A 20,797-nucleotide genomic window follows, 5' to 3' on the forward strand; every position below is an offset into this window, starting at 1 on the left:
TCATCTGTTCTGATTTCCTGGCTTTATGGTATGAACTTCTACGGTAGAAGAGATGTGAGATTCAGTGGTGCAGTCTCCTTGATCTCCTGAGCATGCTGGTCTTGGGCTGATGTTTATGTTGGCCCTCTGTATGTTTGGGTTTTGATTGTTGTTGGGTCTTTCTTTGGTGAGTCCTTCCCTCCAGCTGGTTAACTGAGAGTCACTCTGTTCACCACGTCCTGTATTCTGTTATGAAGGTGTGGGCAGGTTGTGTTGAAGCTGGTTCTTCCATGTGTACAAGGTTTCGAGGATTTTCTCTTGCTTTTCTTGTTTACTTGTTTGTTCTGAGTAATTTGTCCAGCATTTAGTTGTATTTCCAGATAGGTCCTGGGGTTGAGTTAGTGTCCCTTCCACTCCCTCCTTCACCTTCTTCTTTTGTTATCTGTTGGTGGTTCCTTTGTTGTTGGGTTTTCTCTTCCAGTGGGTATCCTGGTGCTCACAGCCTCCACCTACTTGTATAATTTTTCAATGTCCTCTACAATTTTTAGTCTCCAATCTTCACATATGCTGGGATACTGTTGGGTGTTGGCTCTGTTTCTCAGAAGACTGGCTAGGTGTTTCACCTGTGTGCATGGGGACATGGACTCCACTCCCACCTATCTTGCTGCCATCTTCTGAACTGAGCTTTATGTGCTGATTACAGGGCTTGGTCCTGGCTTTATAAATGAATTTCAGACCCCCAAAGTGGTTTTTCTTAGTGATATTATCCCAATCAGCATGAAAGTGTACTCTGCAACAGTGATGGACAGTAGCAGTTTTTTCAGGGCCTGCAGGGGACTACAGTGGTCCCGCCTTATCTATGGTTTCATACTCCGAGGTTTTAATTACTTCAGTTAACTTTTGTTGGGAAATATTACATGGAAAATTCCAGAAATAACCAATTCACATAAGTTTTAAACTGTGCACCATTCTGAGTAATGCAATAAAATTCCAAGACATCTGGTTCCTCTACATTCTGCCTTTTGGAGGCAACCACGAGGCTGATGCGGCCCTTGTTGAAAATGAGTTTGACACCCTTGCTTTAGATGTTTGTCCTTTTCTCAATAAAATGAATACAAGTGTGTATCAATTATCAGGCGTAAATGTGAGGAATATGAAGCCCCAAGTGGACTTAAAACCCTGCTTGGCCAGATTTCCTTGGGGATGGTGAATGTGCACATCCTTACTAAAAAGGAAAAAGGAAAAGGTTAACAAAATCTTTTTAACATAGCATGAGTTTGACTGATTCAGTTACTGAAACAAAGATCATAGGACTGAAATCTTAAAGAACAAGAATCATCTCTTAACCTCTAAAGCATTTATAGTTTCTATAAATTATGCCATGTATATAAAATGAGGACTAACTCTAATATTTGAAATAGAGATATGAACTCTGCTATTTGGTAATCAGGCACACAGAGAAACTTGCCACTTAACAAAACAACACTCAGGATTCCTTTTATTTCTTCTGATTCAAGGGTTTATTCTGACTTAGCTGTTTATGGGAATACAATATGTTAGCTGTAATAACTGCCTCAGAGTACACATGATTTTGGAAGAGCTACTAGGATTAATCTAATTAAATACTTTATGTTATAAAGGTTATGTCACTGCCTGAGGTCACTCTGCTAATTACAGTAATGAACTCCTATAATTTTTCCTTGACTTTTTGTTTTTTGAGTGATGTCCCGAAAAACTGACAAATGTGTTTAAAAGGTAGACATAAATTTTTTGAAGGGGTTAGAGGAGGAAGCATACACACTTACTTAAGTAACAACTCAACAAAAGACAATGAGGTAAAGACAATCTGTGCAAATAATCCTAAATTATATAACTGCACCCTTCCCCAAATTAAGTCTATACAGTTTTTGAAATGTTGAACACACCAAACCAGTAAAATAACCCTTGCTTCCTTCACACCACACTCAACCAACTCAAGACCTTTAAAAGATGTATCTTTCTGCTAGTTTATGAGAATCCATGTAAGAAGCTTACCAGGCCTTAGATCCAAAACCATACCAAGCTAACTGAAACATCTGGAAACCCAAGCCAAGGAGGACGGTATTCTTATTCCCTAATGATCTCATCAAGATGGTAAGAAAGACTGTCTGCAAAGCAAAGGAGATAATCCTGAGAAACCACATGAACACACAGATTTGATACAAGCAAGCTCTGTCAGAGAAGCCCAATAGTGATAACCAGGGACCACCTTGAAGACCATTTGGTACTAATATAGTTCTAAACAGTTGGAACTTCAGCAACTTTTACTGACCTGGGATTCAGTGCCTTCAGCCCCCTTCCCAAAAATCTGTTTTATCTGGTACTTTGCTAGCACTTTCCCCAAAAGGTAATCAGAGCCATTCACCAGTTATTATGATTGAGATGGACATGGCCTCAGTCTTTTCTGAGAAACACCAATTACTTACTGAATAATACCTAACACCACTGAATAGCAAGCCCCTGCTGAATATTTACAGAATATGTGTGATTTTGTTGGAGGTTAGCAGTTTCACAAAGTTGGACTGATAAAAAATTTGATTTAAATAAATATAGTTTGTTAAAAATCTAGTTGAGATAGGCTGAAAGGGCACAGGATAAAGGATGAGCTAATTGACTAACATAGTTAACATAAAAAAAAAACAAATCACAAGCAAATTGAAAGTTTAACATAATTTACATTTGCTGATACAGTTTAACAACAAAAAGGGCCTTTGCCTTGGTACATTCCTGTTAACCTTGTCAATTCTAATATTTACACAAAAACAGTTTTGCAGTCTTCTCATTTCTCCTTCACAGAAGAGTGCTACACTTGGACTACTTTAAAGCAGTAAGTAGCTGTTTTAGGAAACAGAAGTCCCATATGATATAGTGAATGCACCTAAAGTATATCAGTGAATTAATTAAAAGAACATATATTCTGCTGTTTGTGGTCCTATACTTGTAAGAGATGAGGAAATTTTTAATGCTCTTTATTTATTACCTATATTCTAATGCACTGATTTGCTATATTTCTTCAGTCCTGGGGATACCAGAGGTTGAAACTGTTGCTGATTTTCACTTCCACTTACTTCTCAACATTAAAATAATATTCTCCTGGTTAAGTATATTTTTTATATCCGCAGTTAGTTAAACTGTAGTTGGTAGTTATGAAAGCAAATTTTTGTTTGCTGAATAGACCCAGTAGAGGTAACAAGTATTCTAAAAAAATACTGAACGGTTGTATTAAATTAGTCCCAAATCCCAATCTTAATATTTTATTGAAAACAGAATGGTTCTGAGGATCATATACATGTCAGTTTACTGAGTCTGCAATTATATCATATATATATATATAATGATATAATGATATAATAATGATATAATGATATATATATATATACAAGATGTTACCATGGCAGGGGAATAGGTGGAACTAAGACAGGGGTGCAGGGGATATTTAAGAACATTTCTTTGTAGCTTCCTGTTATTTAAGAACCTAGTTATTTAAGAATAAAAATGTTAAAAAATGAGTAAAATGACACTCACCTGAGCCACAATAGACAGAATTCCTACCATAGCTATGAATGCTGCAATTTTAACAGATCCAAAACCTATGACCTGTGAAAATAGTGGCAGAGTGGGGGAGAAATACTATTGTTAATACAGATATTATAAAAATAAGAAATATAGCATCCTAGTAAAGCTATAGGACTAACCAGTTGAAAAAACTTCATAAAGCCTTGACAATGTCAAATTAAGACAGTGCTGAAAGTTGAACCTGTTTAACTAGTAATTTATGTCTAAATCTGATTTAAAAAAAAACAACAATACAAACTGGTACAACTTAACAGATATTTTAAAGATATTTTGTTATATGCCTATTTCTTGTTTCATATTCCTTCCCATCCCCAACCCACCAAAAAAACAAATATGTTATCAAGCATTAGAGAAAATATAAAGAAAACAATCTGACTTAATCTGACTTTTGATTCAGAATTTGGAATTCACTCAGTAGCAAATTCAGTGGCTCTCAGCTTGGCTGTACATTAAAATCATGTGGTACAAAGAAGCAGAAAGGAGGGGAGAGCTGAGGGGAGCAGTGAGACTTTGCAAACAGTTTGAGACCAAATAAATCAGATTCTATGGGTCCAGACAAACGTATGTTTCAAAAAGCTTTCATGGTGTGTCTAACAAGCAAGCAAAGTTAGCTGGCCATGATTTGTAAGCCCCTTAAACCTTAATTACCTCTGAAATTCCCAAAACTTTTAGTTTTAAATATCAAGCATTTAAAACATTATTCTTCCCCCCTTCATTAAAATTCTATAAAAGGACTTTAAATTTTTTCCAAATTTTTAAAGGACTTAAAAAATTCCCCCCTAAGAACTTATTTTAATATTTTTTAAAAATTAATTTTAAAAATTATTGTTCAAGTACAGTTTTCTGCCTTTTCCCCCCACCCCCATCATCCCATCCCTCCCCACCTCCCTCCCCCATTTTCACCCCCCTTGTTATTGTCGATATGTCCTTTATAATTGTTTCTGTAAACCCTTCACCCTTTTCCCCCATTATCCACTCTGCTCTCCCCTCCGATCACTGTCAGCCTGTTTCAATATCTACGGTACATTCACACAATGGAAAATTGACAAACCTTTAGTTAGAATAACCAAAGGAAAAAGAGAAGAGACTCACATAAATGATATCAGACATGAAAAAGGAGATTTTACAACTGATATCACACAAAGGTTTATAAGGGACTACAATAAACAATTTTATGTCAACAAAGTGGTCAGCCTAGAAATGGGTACATTCCTAGAACCATATAACTTACCAACACAGAATCACAATGAAATAATAAATCTGCACAGACTGATTACCAGCAAGGATCTTCAATCAAAAATCTCTCAAAAAATCAAAGTCTAGGACCAAATGGCTTCACTGGTAAATTCCATTAAACATTCAAAAAATAATTAATATCACTCCTTCTCAAACTCTTCCAAAATATAGTACAGAGGAGAATTCTTCAAACATTTTACAGGGCTAGCATTATCCTGTTACCAAAACCAGAGGATGCCACAAGAAAAGAAAATTACCAGGTATAGGGTAATATCTGTGGTGCAAAAAATTTCAACATAGTAGCAAACTGAATTAACAGTACATTAAAAAAAATCATATACCATGATCAAGCAAGATTTATACCACCAAGGAAAGGATGGATCATTCAACATCTGCAAATCAGTTAATGTTATACTATATTAACAAAATGAAGGATAAAGATCATATGATCATCTCAATAGAGGCAAAGCATTTGGTGAAATTCAATGTCCATTTATGATAAAAACACAACAAAGCAGGTATGGAGGGAAGGTACCCCAACATTATAAAAACCATGTATGACAAGTCCACAAAAACACCCACACAAACTCACACACAGCCTTTCTTCTAGGATTAGTAAAAAGACAAGGATGTCCACTCTTGCCACTATTATTCAAAATAGTATTGAAATCCTGGCAGCAGCAAAAAGGTAAGAAAATAGAAAAAAAAGCATCCACATTAGAAATGAAGAAGTAAAACTATCACTATTGGTAGATGACATAATAGTATACTTAAAAAATCCTAAAGACTCCATCAAAAAACCATTGGAACATATATAATCAATAAAGTTGAAAGATATAAAATATACAAAAATCTGTTGCCTTCCTATACAGTAACAACAAAGTATCAGAAACAGAAATGAAAATAAACAATCCCATTTACAATGAAAAAAAAAAAGAATATCTAAGAAAAGCCTTTACTTTTTTATTTTATTTTACTTTAATCCTCCCACCATCATTTGCCTACCTTAGTTCATGTCCATGGGTCATACATATAAATTCTTTGGCTTTTCCATTTCCTATACTATTCTTAACTTCCTCTATTTTCTACGTACCATTTATGATTCTAATTCCCTGTACTTTCCCCCCCATTCTCACCCCACCTGTTCCTTGTTGATAACCCCTCCATGTGATCTCCATTTCTGTGATTCTGTTCCTGTTCTGATTGTTTGCTTAGTTTGTTTTTTAAATTACAGTTGTTGATAGTATATGTTGTCATTTTAATATTTGTAACTTTATCTTCTTTTTCTTAGGTAACTCCCTTTAACATTTCATATAATAAGGGTTTGTTGATGATGAACTCCTTTAACTTGACCTTCTCAGGGAAGCACTTTATCTGCCCTTCCATTCTAAATGAAAGCTTTGCTGGATAAAGCAATCTTGGATGTAGGTCCTTGCCTTTCATGATTTGGAATACTTCTTTCCAACTCTGTCTTGCCTGCAAGGATTCTTTTGAGAAATCAGCTGATAGATAGTCTTATGGGAACTGCTTTGTAGGTAACTGTCTCCTTTTCTCCTGCTGCTTTTAACATTCTCTCCTTATCTTTAATCTTGGGTAATGTAATTATGATGTGCCTTAGTGTGTGCCTCCTAGAGTCCAACTTCTTTGGGACTCTCTGAGTGTCCTGGACTTCCTTGAAGTCTATTTCCTTTGCCAGATTGGGAAAGTTCTCCTTCATTGTTTTCCAATAAGTTTTCCATTTCTTGCTCTTCTTCTTTTCCTTCTGGAACCCCTATGATGTGGATGTTGGAACATTTAAAGTCGTCCTGGAGGTTCCTAAGACTCTCCTCATTATTTTTAATCCTTGTTTGTTCATTCTGTTCTGCTTGAATGTTTATTTCTTCCTTCCGCTCCAAATAATTGATTTGAGTCCTGGTTTCCTTCCCTTCATAGTTGGTTTCCTGTACATTTTCCTTTATTTCACTTTTCATAGCCTTCACTTATTCCTTTATTTTGTGACCGTACTCAATTATTTGTGTGGCATTCTGCTTACTGGTATTTTGAACTCTGAATCTGATAGGATGGCTATCCCATCATCACTTAGTTGTACTTTTTCTGGAGCTCTAATCTATTCTTTCATTTGGGCCATATTTTGTGTCTCAGCATATCTGTTACATAGTAAGGGGTGAAACCTTAGATATTTGCCAGGGTGGGGAAACTGTTGTGGCACAAGTTGTGGGGAGGCATCTGAGAGGGAACAATGCCACTTTTTCAACTCTCAGCTGACTTTCAGTCACTTCCTCTGCTACCCACAAGCAAATTGGGACCTTCTGGTGCTAATTCCCAGGTGAATGGGTTTGTATATGTTCTAGAACCCTGTGCGTTTTTCCAATGAACTCTCTTGTCAGGCTGGGAATTTCCACTGCTGCCTCAACCCACAAAGGTATTTTCAGTCAAAGGTTTTGAGGCTTTATTTCCCTGCACGGAACCCTGGGTTGTGTGATCTGTCTTGCTCCATGTTTATCCACATGAAAATGTGGGACCATCAACACCCACTGCTGCCTTTCCGAGAGTCCTCTCCACCCTGGCTGCCCTTCTCTGCCCCTCCTACTGGTCTGGATGAATGTTTCTTCTTTAACTCCTTGGATGCTGGACTTCTATACAGATTGATTTTCCAGTAGGTCTGGTTACTTTTTTGTTTTTAAATTTGTTGTCCTTTTGGTTGTCTGAGAAGGAAAAATATATTTACTGATGCCTCCATCTTGGCTGGAAGTCTGGAAAAGTCTTTAAAAAGGAGGTGAAGATTGTATTCTATGCTGTGAGAACTGTAAGACATTGTTGAATAAAACTGAAGACACAAAGAAATGGGAAGCTATTCCATGTTCTTTGATTGGAAGAATTAAGGTTTTTAAAATGGCCACATTACCAACATAAAACAATATATAGATTTAATGCAATATTTATCAAAGTTCCAATGGCATTTTTCACACAAATAGAACAAAAAAACCCTGTTACATTTGTATAGAACCACAAAAGACCCTGGAGAGCCAAAGCAATCCTGAGAAAAAAGAAAGTCGGACTTCAAATTATACTACAAAGCTACAATAATAATAACAACAGTACAGTACTGAAAGAGAACAGAATTGAAAGCCCAGAGATAAACTCACACCTATATGGGTAAATAGTTTTCAACAAAGGAGCCTAAAACATACAATGGAAAAAGGAAAGTCAAGTCTCCTCAATAAATGTTGTTGAGAAAACTGGAATTACACATACAACATAATGAAACTGGATTATTATCTGACATGATACCCAAACATAAACTCAAAATGGATTAAAGATGTCAAGATATCAAACAATAAAATATATAGCAGAAAACAAAAATAGGCACTAAACTTATGGGCCATGGTCTCAGAGAGGGTTTTTGTGAACTTGACCCTAAAGGCAAGGAAAGTAAAAAAAAAAATTTTTTTAATATTAAGAAAAATGAGACTATTTTAAACTGAAAAGGTAATGTACAGCAAAAAAACCATCAACAAAACAAAAGGCAAACAACTAAATGGAAAAATATAAATGCAAATGATACCTCTGATAAGGTGCTAATATTCAAAATATATAAAGAATTCATAAACACTATTTAAAAAAACCATAAAAAACAATTCAATTAGACTTCCGCCAAGATGGAGGCATAGGTGGAAGCGCTGGCCTTCTCACTACAACCAAGTTTAAAAACAACAAAGTTTTAGCAACGAAAACACAGCGAAACCACAGAAAATTGAACTACATAGAAGTCTGACAACAACAAACCCTTCAGCTGGGCTATTGAGAGGGGCAGAGCCAGTGGCGGAGTGGGGTCGGGCTGGAGGGATCCACCAGACCGACCTGGGGCACGCAACCTAGACCCACAACCCAGGCATGCTGGCAGCCGTGGGCGGATCCTAGGTGTGGAGTGGAGGGCGGACCCACTGAGGGCCAAGGTGGTGGACTCACTGAGGGCTGACCAAAGTCACACAGTCCAGTGCAGATAAACTGGTGAAGGAGCGAAGTGGTGACACAGACCATGCAGGCCCCAGTGGCGGAAAGTGGCAGAGGGGACCACCGTTGTCCCTCTCTGACCCCACCCCCACCTATAGCGTCACAAACCAGTGACCTGGGTGGCCTCTCTCTGACCCGCCCCCACATACAGCCTCACAAACCAGCAACTTGGGTGGCCCCGCCCTGGTGAACACCTCCTCGTAAGTAACAGACACAAACAGATCAAAACATGGCTCAAGAACAACTCAGAGCCCCAGAGCCGATAAATCTAAGCGATGAAGAAATAGCCAAACTTTCAGATGCACAGTTCAAAACACTGGTGATCAGGATCCTCACAGAACTGGTTGATTTTAGTCACAAATTAGAGAAACATATGAAGGCTAAACTAATTGAAATGAATGGTAATGCACAGGAAACCAATAGTAATGGAAAGGAAACTGGGACTCAAATGAAAGGAGTGGACCAGAAAGAGGAAAAAAATGACCAAACAGAAAAGGATGAAGAAACAAGAATTCAAAAAAATGAAAAGAGGTTTAGGAACCTTCAGGACATCTTTAAACGTTCCAACATCTGAATTATAGGGGTACCAGAAGGGGAAGAGGAAGAGCCACCAGTGGAAAACTTATTTGAACAAATAATAAAGGAGAATTTCCCCAATCTGGCAAAGGAAATAGACTTCCAGGAAATCCAGGAAGCTCAGAGAGTCACAAAGAAGTTGGACTCAAGGAGGAACACACCAAGGCACATCATAATTACATTAGTCAAAATTAAAATGAAGGAGAGAATCCTAGAAGCAGCAAGAGATAAGGGGACAGTCACCTACAAAGGAGTTCCCATCAGACTGTCAGCTGATTTCTTAAAAGAGACCTTACAGGCAAGAAGGGGCTGGAAAGAAGTATTCCAAGTCATGGAATCCAAAGACCTACAACCAAGGTTGCTCTATCCGGCAAAGTTTTCATTTAGAATGGAAGGACAGATAAAGTGCTTCTCAGATAAGACCAAATTCAAGGAGTTCATCATCACTAAGCCTTTATTATATGAAATGTTAAAGGGACTTACCTAAGAAAAAGTAGATAAAAAAGATGAACAGTGAAAGGACAGCAAACTCACAGTTATTAACAACCACACCTAAAACAAAAGCAAACTAAGAGGACAGCTAGATCAGGAGCAGAACCATAGAAATGAAGATCACAGGGAGAGTTAGCAACAGAGGAGTGGGAGAAGGAGAAGGGGGGAGAAGGTACAAAAAAATAAATAGCATTGATGGTAGGTAGAAAATAGACAGGGGGAGGGCAAGAATAGTAGGGGAGATATAGAATCTAAAGAACTTGAGACATGTGGTCACAAACTAAAGGGGGAATGGTGGGGGAGGGGGTCTGCTGGGTGGAGGGAAATGAAGGGGGAAATAGAACTGTAATGGCATAATCAATAAAATATATTAAAAAAACAATTCAATTAAAAATGGGCAAAGGATCTGAATAGACACTTTCTGGGCAAAGATATACCGATGGCCTACAGGTACATGAAAAAATGCTCAATATCACTCATTACAAGGGAAATGCTTATCAAAACCACAATGAGATACCACCTCAAAACTTTCAGAATGGTTATTACAAAAAAAATGAGCACTTTTGTGTACTCTTAGAGGGAATGTAAATTGTTGCAGCCACTATGGACAACAGTGTGATGGTTCCTTAAAAAATTAAGAACAGAACTACCATATTACCCAGCAATCCCTCTTCTGGGTCTCTACCTGAAAAATTAAAAAACACTTAGTCATAAAGATATACGTATCCCTATGTTCACTGCAGTATTTATTATTTACCATAGCCAAGACATGGAAACAACCTAAGTGTCCTTTGACTAATGACTGGATAGAGAAGATGTGGTACATATATAAAATAGAATAAAAAAGAAAAAATATTGTTTGGGACAACATAGATGGATCTTGAGGACACTGTGTTTAAATGAAATATGTAAGTCAGACAGAAAAGGGTAAGAACAGCATGACTTCACTCACATGTAGGATATAAGACAAAAAGCAACTAATGAACAATCAAGACAAACAAAAAACATCTCACAGATATGGACAACAGGATGGTGGTTACCAAAAGGGAATGGGGGTTGGGTAAAAGGGATCAAATACATAGTAACAAAAGAACATTAATCTTCAGGTGGTGAGCCCTATAAAATTGTACATCTGAAATGAATATAATATTATTAACAAACGGTACGCCAATAAGTTTAATAAAAATAATAAATAAATTTAAATACCCAAGGGAAAAGTCTGTTTTGTTTCTTTACACTAATATTGAACTACTAGAAAGATAAGTTAATTCCAATTTCAATAGCACCAAAATGAAATAAAATATATAGGAATAAATTTAACCAAGAAAAAAAGATTTGTACATTTAAGATGGTAATATATTAATGAATAAATTTGAAGAAGACATAAAGAAATGGAAAGATGGTCTTTTCAATAGTATTGGGGATGAAGAGTATTGGCAGCCAAGTAGGTAGAAACTGATTACAGTTGCTCTTGCACCCAAGTCGGACACTTGGCTGATTTTCCGAAAAATAAACTGAACATTCAACATAATTTTATGATACAAAGTTTGGGAGCAAAGGAGTACAGAAGACACTTCACAACAAGCAGTAAGGAGATTTTATAGATGGAAGGGAAAATACCTCATGTATGGTGCCTGTAGCCATGGAGAGCTTGGTCAGAGATGGAAACTTTGTGGCTCCCTCCTCTCCCAGGGCAGGGAATTGTCAGGTCCAGGCCAGGAGCGACTTGGATATACAAGGTCAGAGAGAGCCAGGGTGCACATACATAGGAAGTGGCACACTCATAGCTTCAGTGGCAAATGTGAACTGGGAAAGTGCCAGAGAGAGAGGGATACTATCTACACCTGGGTTAGGTGAAGGAGGCTGGATGCAGCCTGCTGTGATTGTGAGAGACTCTTGACTTTTTGGACAGGTGTGTGTATATGGAAAGCCAGACAGTGACTTAGAGCTGCAGAAGAAATGCCCAGAGAAACTCTTAAAGAGGAGCTGAGGTGTGCTGGGCAGGAACTTGGCACACAGCTGCCCTGCCAGCAAAGGGAAGGGACTGAGGGCACAGTATGCTCCCACTCAGTGCAGCTGGCAGATTAATCAGAGGGTGCAAAGCAAGCGGATCTCTGAGCACCAGTCCAGTGCAGTTGGAAGGGTGGCAGCTGTCCAGAGTGGAGAGTGCAGGCCTCTCTCTGCTGTGAGAGCAGTGGACTGGAAACTGGAAGCATGGAGGAGCTGTGCACCTGAGATTATTTAAATAAAGGCAGACAGAGCCTCCTTCCCTGACAGTAATTGAGCCTCTGGGAAGGGAAGGTCGCACCCAGCCCCCACTTCCTGCAGGTTGCATTTCTGCAAGGGAAAGACAGCAAGAAGAATGCCTAGAGGGACAATGTTCAACTTCTCTCAGGGAGACAAAATACACTGGTTCCTAGGGCCCTATTTCACTAAGGCCAGCAAAGCAGGAAGAGCAGAAAACAGTATAGCAAGGGGAAATCAGGACCCTATTTGGCCTTGCTCACACACAGAGCTGCCATCAACACCAAGCAGGAGAGAGCTAAACTTCTTACACAGATTGCCCCCCTGAGATAGATAGTTAATTAATCAGAAACTGCACATTATTGGAAATCAGCTGGTACAGACCAAGGCAGGTGGTGCAAGGGCAGGGGTAACACACCCACAATTCTCCTGAAGATTGAACGGTGTCTCCCAGGGGTAACTCAGAGGTCCCAACATCCTGATCACAACAGAAACAACCTCTAGAGGCAAATGAAGGTGATATGGATGGTGTTGGCTGAAGTTGGGACAACCCGCCACTGGACCTTTAGCTGATAAAAACCAGAGGCACATCCAGAAAGAGAAGTCAGAAGGGGAACAGCAAATGGCTGAGATGAATTTCACCTTACTCTTCTTCAGAATTTACACTTTTTTACTTTCACATAGCCTTTTAATATTTATTATTTATTCTTTTTCTTCAAGTGTAATTCAACTAATTTACTACTTTTTTATTCTTTTCATTTAGATTTTATATTTTTTTAATTTTATTTTTATTTCAAATCTGACATTGCATTCTTTCCATCTTGCTTCATTCTGCCTTCTTCCTGGCTTAATTACTTGTGTAGTAAGTTTTATTTTCTCCCAAGCTGTGCTTTTTTCCTATTCCTTACTCTTAATTATTTCTCCTCCCTCTATCCTCTCAAAGAAAGCATTCTTCCCCTTAGTCAGCTCACATTCTTTTCCCTGTTCTTATACTCTTATTTTCTTTCTACTTTTATGAAGTGTGGCTTGTTTGGCATGGATATTGCAGATACTGGTATTCTTAAACAGTGTTCCTATTTGTTCATTATTTTTTGTACTTTAAATCTCATAGGTTACTCTTTCCCTGTCTTACTCCATTTTGCATTCCTCCTACACCTGCTTATTTCACTTAAAAATTTAATTTTATTTTCCCTCTCTTAGCCTGGATTCTATTCCTTGTATTTTTTTTCTCCCTTACCCTCTCAAAATTATTTTTTACTGTATTTTTTTAACATTTTAAAAATTGATTATGCCATTGAATTTGTTCTATTTCCCCCTCGTTCCCCTCAACTCCCCTGCCCCACCATCCCCCCTTTGGTTCATGAACACGTGTCTCAAATTCTTTAGATTCTGTATTTCCCTACTATTCTTACCCTTCCCCATCTATTTTCTATCTACTGTCTATGCTACTTATTTTCTGTACCTTCTCCCCCCTTCTCCTCCTCCCTCTTCCCTGTTGCTTGCTAATCCTTCATGTGATCTTCATTTCTATGGTTCACTCCTGATCTAGCTGTCCTCTTAATTTGCTTTTGTTTTAGGTGTGGTTCTTAATAACTGTGAGTTTGCTGTCCTTTCACTGTTCATATTTTTAACTTCTTTTTCTTAGGTAAGTCCCTTTAACATTTCATGTAATAAGGGCTTGGTGATGATGAACTCCTTGAATTTGGTCTTATCTGAGAAGCACTTTATCTGCCCTTCCATTCTAAATGAAAACTTTGCTGGATAGAGCAATCTTGGATGTAGGTCTTTGGTTTTCATGACTTGGAATACCTCTTTCCAGCCCCTTCTTGCCTGTAAGGTCTCTTTTGAGAAATCAGCTGACAGTCTGATGGGAACTCCTTTGTAGGTGACTGTCCCCTTATCTCTTGCTGCTTCTAGGATTCTCTCCTTCATTTTAATCTTCGCCAATGTAATGATGATGTGCCTTGGTGTGTTTCTTCTTGGGTCCAACTTCTTTGTGACTCTCTGAGCTTCCTAGATTTCCTGGAAGTCTATTTCCTTTGCCATAATGGGGAAGTTCTCCTTTATTATTTGTTCAAATAAGTTTTCCACTGGTGGCTGTTCCTCTTCTCCTTCTGGTACCCCTATAATTCGAACATTGGAACATTTAAAGATGTCCTGGAGGTTCCTCATCCTCTCCTCCTTTTTTTGAATTCTTGTTTCTTCATTCTTTTCTGTCTGGTCATTTTTTCCTTCCTTTTGGTCTACTCCCTTGATTTGAGTCCCAGTCTCCTTTCCATTATTACTGGTTTCCTGTGCATTACCATTCATTTCAATTAGTTTAGCTTTCATATGTTTCTCTAATTTGTGACTAAAATCAACCAGTTCTGTGAGGATCCTGATCACCAGTGTTTTGAACTGTGCATCTGAAAGTTTGGCTATTTCTTCATCACTTAGATTTATAGGCTCTGGGGCTCTGAGTTGTTCTTGAGCCATTTTTGGTCTGTTTGCGCCCGTTAAGTATGAGGAGCGGAGCCTTAGCTGTTTACCAGGGCAGGGCCACCCAGGTTGCTGGTTTGTGACGCTGTATGTGGGGCGGGGTCAGAGAGGGAGCAATGGCGGTCCTCTCCGCTCACCCAGTCCATCCCACCACTTGTCCAGGCCTGTTTATCCGAGTGGAAACGTGCGAGCCTGCTGCCCTGCGCCCTGAATGCTCGCCTCTTTACTGGTTTGCACGCAAATGCTCAACCGACCACAGACAGCCAGCTGCACTTCTTCTCTGTGTCCGCCCGTAGCTAACCTGCACCTGGGATCCGTGCCTTCGGCTGCTTGCGCACCACCGTGGTTGAGGATCTTTTTGGCCAACCCGCTCCACTGCTGGCTTCGCCCCTCTTACTGGTTTAGCTGAGCATTTTGTTGTTTTTGGACTCTGTATTGTCGATTTTCTGTGTGGTTTGGTTGCGTTTATTGTTGTTAAAACTTTATTATTTTTAGATTTGGTTGTGCACGGACGCAAGGTGTTTCCACCTACGCCTCCACCTTGGCGGAAGTCTCTTTACTGTATTTACATCTCATATTATCTTTGTTCTTATGTATAATATTCTTATTCCTTTTCCACCTTTATTAATCTTTGCTCAGATGTTATTGTTATTGATCCTTCTGTGTTTTTTCTGCAATTTTGTTCCCTTTGACTCACTAACTTTATGATTTTATTTCAAATCTCAGAGTACACACTTTTTCTTTCTTACTTCATTTGGCCATTGCCCTTCTCTGTTTTACTTACATTTTTATATTTTATCCTCTCCCTTTTCACCTTGTTTATCTTCCCTTCTCATTATTTCTCCACTACTTCCCAATAAAAATCATTTTTCTCTCCTTTAGTCATCTCATAATCCACTTTCCAATGTTATAATATTCTTAATTTCTCTCCACCTTTATTAATACTTGCTCAGTTGCTGTTGATATTGCTGATTTTGCTAATTGCTAGTAATTACCATTGCTAATTGCTAGCAATTACCATTGCTTTGGTAAGGGGTTATTTTTGCCAGTATGGGTTTCAATATATGGTAATACTGCTTTATTAACCAACAGCTGTACAACAGCATACAAAATATGGCGGGACTTGAGACTTCAACTCAGCCAGCTGGAGGAGAAAACCCACCAATGAATGAGCCACCAAGAATCAAAGCCCAACTACAAGAAAACCCACATAAAATGAATATAAAGGGCACTCCCGAGGCCCCGAGATCTGGAGATCAAAGAGACTGCACCACTGAGTCCCAAAGAGCTCCAGCCACAGAAGTCAACCCCACGAAGACAGGCAGGCAAAGCAGAGCAACCTGAGAAGCAGAAAAAAACAAAAAGCAGAACTGAAAATAGGGAGACAAAGAACCACCACAATCAAAAGGAATGGAGGAATCCCCAGAAAAACAGCCAAATGAAACAGAGAGAATCAATCAACAGACACAGCATTCAAACTAATGGTTATAAGGATGCTCAAGGAACTCAGTGACAAATACAAGGAACTTAGTGGGAACTATAGCAGCATGAAAGAGGGCATAGAAACTATGAATAAAAACCAAGAGGAAGCCCTGGCTGGTGTAGCTGAGTGGATTGAGCATGGGTCTGCAAACCAAAAGATTGCAGTTCGATTCCCCATCAGGGCACATGCCTGGGTTGCAGGCCGGTTCCCAGCAGGGGATGCACCAGAAGCAACCATACATTGATATTTCTCTCCTTCTCTCCTTCCCTTCTCTTCTAAAGATAAATAAATAAAATAAAATAAAAAAGCAGGAGGAAATGAAGAATACAATATGTGAAATGGAAACTACACTAGAAGGAATTAAAATCAGGCTAGATGAAGCAGAGGATTGTTTCAGCAAGCTGGAAGACAAGGCAGAAAGAGATACCCAGTCAAAGCAAAAAAAAAAAAAAAAGAAAAAAAAAAGAAAAAACATTCAAAAGGAGTGAAGAAAGTTTAAGACAGCTTTTACACAACACGAGACATAACAACAGTTGCATCATAGGAATAGCAGAAGGAGAAGAAAAAGAGGGATTTTCTACCCCCAAAGGGATAGAAAATCTGTTGGAAAAAATAATGAGACAAAACTTCCCTAAATTTGTGAGAGAAATAGTAATACAAGTTCAGGAAGGACAGAGGGTCCTAGTAAAGATGAACCCAAAGAGGTATACTCCAAGACAAATAATAATTAAAATGGCAATTTTAAAGACAAAGAGAGCCCTGGCTGGTGTAGCTCAGTGGATTGAGCGTAGGCTTGCGAACCAAAGGATTGCGGTTTGATTCCCAGTCAGGGCACATGCCTGGGTTGCAGGCCACTTCCCAGCAGGGGACGCATGATAGGCAACCATACATCGATATTTCTCTCCCTCTCTCCTTCCCTTCCCCTCTAGAGATAAATAAACAAAATCTTAAAAAAAAAAAAAAGACAAAGAGAGAATCTTAAAGGCAGCAAGAGTCAAATACCAAGTAACACACAAGGAGCTCCAATAAGGTTAGCAACTGATTTCTCAATAGAAATACTACATGCCAGAAGGTACTGACACAAAATATCCCAGGTAATGAAAAGCAAAGACCTACAATAAAGAATACTCTATCCAGAAAGGCTCTATTTTAAACTGGGAGGAGCTTCAGACAAAAGAAGGCTAAAAGAGTACATCTCCACCAAGCCAGTACTGCAAGAGATTGTAGAAGGACTGCTATAAAAATGACAGGACAGAGAGAGAAATACAGAAAAAAATGGCAATAAATAAGTACCTATCAATAATAACCTTAAATGAGAATGGATTAAATACTCCAGTCAAAAGACATGTGGTTGCTGAATGGGAAAGAAAAGATGACCCAAACATATCCTGTCTACGAGAGACTCACCTCAGAACAAAATATCTACACAGTTTGAAATGAAGGGATAGAAAAAATATTCCAAGCAGACAGACATTAAAATAAAGCTGGAATAGCAATACTTATATCAGACAAAATAGACTTCAAAATAAAAGACATAAAAAGAGACAAAGTAGGTCACTATATACTATTTAAAAGACAATTCAACATCAGGGTAAACCCTTTATAAAAATATATGTACTCCACATAGGAACACCTTAATATATAAAAAAATCCTCGAGGACTTTAAGAAAAAATACTGACAACACAGTCATTGTAGGGGATTTTGACACCCTACTGTCAACAATAAATAGATCTTCCAAACAAAGAATCTGCAAGGATATTGTGGCACTGAACCATACTCTACATCAAATGGACTGAATTGATATGTACAGAACCTTTCACTGCAAAGTAGCAAAATATACATTCTTTTCAATGTACATGGAACATTTTCAAAAACAGACCAAAGAGTAGGACACACAACAAGCCTCAACAAATTCAAGAAAATTGAAATCATCTCAAGCATGTGCTCAGATCACAATAGACTGATATCCGTTGTGGATTAATGGGTTCTACCAAGATATAAACTCCCTGGTAGTCTGCCAAAGGGAGATTATAACATTCTTTTTTTTTTTAAACATTTGGGTTAGTGTGTTTAAAAAAAAACTTTTTAAGATTTTATTTATTTATCTTTAGAGGGGAAGAGAAGGAGAGAGGGAGAGAAATATCAACGTATGATGGCCTCTTGTGCATCCCCTGCCGGGAACTGGCCTGCAACCCAGGCATGTGCCCTGACTGGGAATTGAACCTTTGGTTCATAGGTCCATGTTCAATCCACTGAGCTACACCAGCCAGGTGATTATGACATTCTAAATGAGGAAAAAACTCAAATACATTCAAATATATGGAGACTGAATAATATGTTATTAAATAAAAAAGAGTTCAACAATGACATCAAGGAAGAAATAAAAAAAGTGTCTGGAAACAAATGAAAATGAACACACAACAACCCAAAACTTGTGGGACACAGCAATACAGGCCTACCTAAAGAAGCTAGAAAAAACACAAATAAACAACCTAACCCTACATCTAAAAGAACTGGAGTATCAACAACAACATCCAGAGAGAAGAAAAGGAAGGAAATAATCAAGATCAGGGCAGAGAACTAAATGACATAGAAACTAAAAGAACAATTTTGAAGATCAATAAATCGAGGACCTGGTTTTTTAAAGATACACAAAATTGACAAACCTTTTAATAGAATTCATCAAGAAAAAAGGAGGACCCATATAAATAAAATCAGAAATGACAGAGGAGAAGTTACAACTGATACCACAAAAATATAAATGATTGTAAGAAATTCCTATAAACAACGTTATGCCAAGAAATTGGACAACCTGGGCATAGTGAACAAATTTCTAGAAACATAATCTGCCAAACTGAATCCAGAAGAAGCAGAAAGCCTGTATTGACTGATAATAAGTACAACTGAAGTAGTTTTAAAAACTCATGGCACACAAACCATGCATCACATGGCTTCACAGGTGAATTTCAACGAATATTTAAGAAACTAACTCCTGCCCTCCTCAAACTATTCCAAAAAATTCAGGATGAAGGAAGACTCCCAAACTGTTTTTATGAGGGGGTATTATCCTAATTCCAAAACCAGGTTAGACATAAAATACAAAGAACACTATAGGCTAATAGCTCTCATGAACATACACACCAAAATCCTCAACAAAATACTGGCAATCTGGATTCAGAAATACATGAAAAAGATCATATACCATGATCAAGTGGGATTCATCCCCAGGATAGTAGGATGGTATAATATTCATAAATCAGTATAAGTTTTATACCACATAAACAAAATGAAGGACAAAAATCACACAATCATATCAATAGAACCTGAAAAAGCATTTTGTAAAAATCAAGCACCCATTTATGATAAAACACACAGGAAAGTAGGAATACGCAGAACATACCGCAACATATGAAGGCAATATATGAGAAACCTACAGTCAACATCATACTCAATGGACAAAAACTAAAAGTCCCCCCCCCCCCAAGATCAGGAACAAGACAAGGTTGTCCGCTCTCACCATTCTTATTCAACATAGTACTAGTCTCACCATTCTTACTCAACATAGTACTAGAAGTTCTAGCTATAGTGTTTACACAAGAAAAAGAAATAAAAGGCATCCAAATTAGAAAGGAGGAAGTAAAACTGTCACTGTTTACAGATTATATCATAGTGTACATAGAAATCCCTATAGTCTCCAACAGAAACACTACTTGAGCTAATAAATAAATCTGACAAAATAGCAGACTACAAACTCAGTACTCAGAAATTGAAGGCATTTTTGTACAACAATGAAATATTGGAAAGAGAAACTAGGAAAAAATTTCATTTACTACAGCAACAAGAAAAATAAACTACCTAGGAATAAATTTAACCAAGGAATTAAAAGATGTTACGCAGAAAACCACAGAACACTGAAGAAAGAAATTCATGAAGATACAAATAAAAGGATGTATACTTTATGTTCATGGATTAGAGGAACTGATATCATTAAAATGTCCACACTACCCAAAATTCTCTGTAGATTCAATCTAATCCTTATTAAAATACTAATGCCATATTTCACAGATCAAGAACAAATATTTCAAAAATTTATATGGAACCCAAAAAGACCCTGATTAGCCTCAGCAATCTTAACAATGAAGAACAACATAGTAGGGATCATAATACTTGATATCAAACTATACTATAGGGGCCACTGTAATGAAAACAGTATGCTAGTGGCATAAGAACAGACATATAGATCAATGAAACAGAACAGCAAGCCCAGAAATAAACCCATGTCTCTATGGTCAATTAATTTTTGACAAAGGGGCAGATGCATAAAATGGAGTAAAGAAAGCCTCTACACACAAAAAAAAACTGTACTTGAAAAATAACTAAATAAAAAAAAAAAAGAAAGCCTCTTCAATAAAACGTGTTGGGACAACTGGACTGGTACCTTCCATAAAATAACACCAGACCAGCAACTTTCACCATACACAAGAATAAACTCAAAATGGATTAAAGACTTAAACAAAAGCCGTGACACCGTAAAATCCACAGATGAAAACATATGCAGAAATATTTCAGATACCCCACATAGTAATATTTTTGCCAATATATCATCTAGGGCAATAGAAATAAATGACAAAATAAACAAATGGGATTACATCAAACTAAAAGCCTTCTGCACAGCTAAA

The 20,797-nt window shown here is 37.8% G+C and overlaps 1 protein-coding gene across 3 annotated transcripts in view; it reads right to left on the reverse strand.

Moving 5' to 3' along the window:
* Positions 1 to 20,797, reverse strand: part of MFSD14B (major facilitator superfamily domain containing 14B) — a 159,320-nt gene that overhangs the window by 10,142 nt on the left and 128,381 nt on the right. For all 3 annotated transcript variants that reach the window (XM_053662797.1, XM_037157074.2, XM_053662796.1), the window contains 2 exons: positions 3,544 to 3,615; positions 2,014 to 2,126 (listed from right to left, as the gene is read on the reverse strand). In XM_053662797.1, the coding sequence (XP_053518772.1) occupies positions 2,014 to 2,126; positions 3,544 to 3,615 (185 nt within the window). The remainder of the gene's footprint in view (positions 1 to 2,013; positions 2,127 to 3,543; positions 3,616 to 20,797) is intronic.

Source organism: Artibeus jamaicensis, unplaced genomic scaffold (assembly GCF_021234435.1).
Source record: "Artibeus jamaicensis isolate MK-2021 breed Jamaican fruit bat unplaced genomic scaffold, CSHL_Jam_final contig_288, whole genome shotgun sequence".
Lineage (NCBI taxonomy): Eukaryota > Metazoa > Chordata > Mammalia > Chiroptera > Phyllostomidae > Artibeus > Artibeus jamaicensis.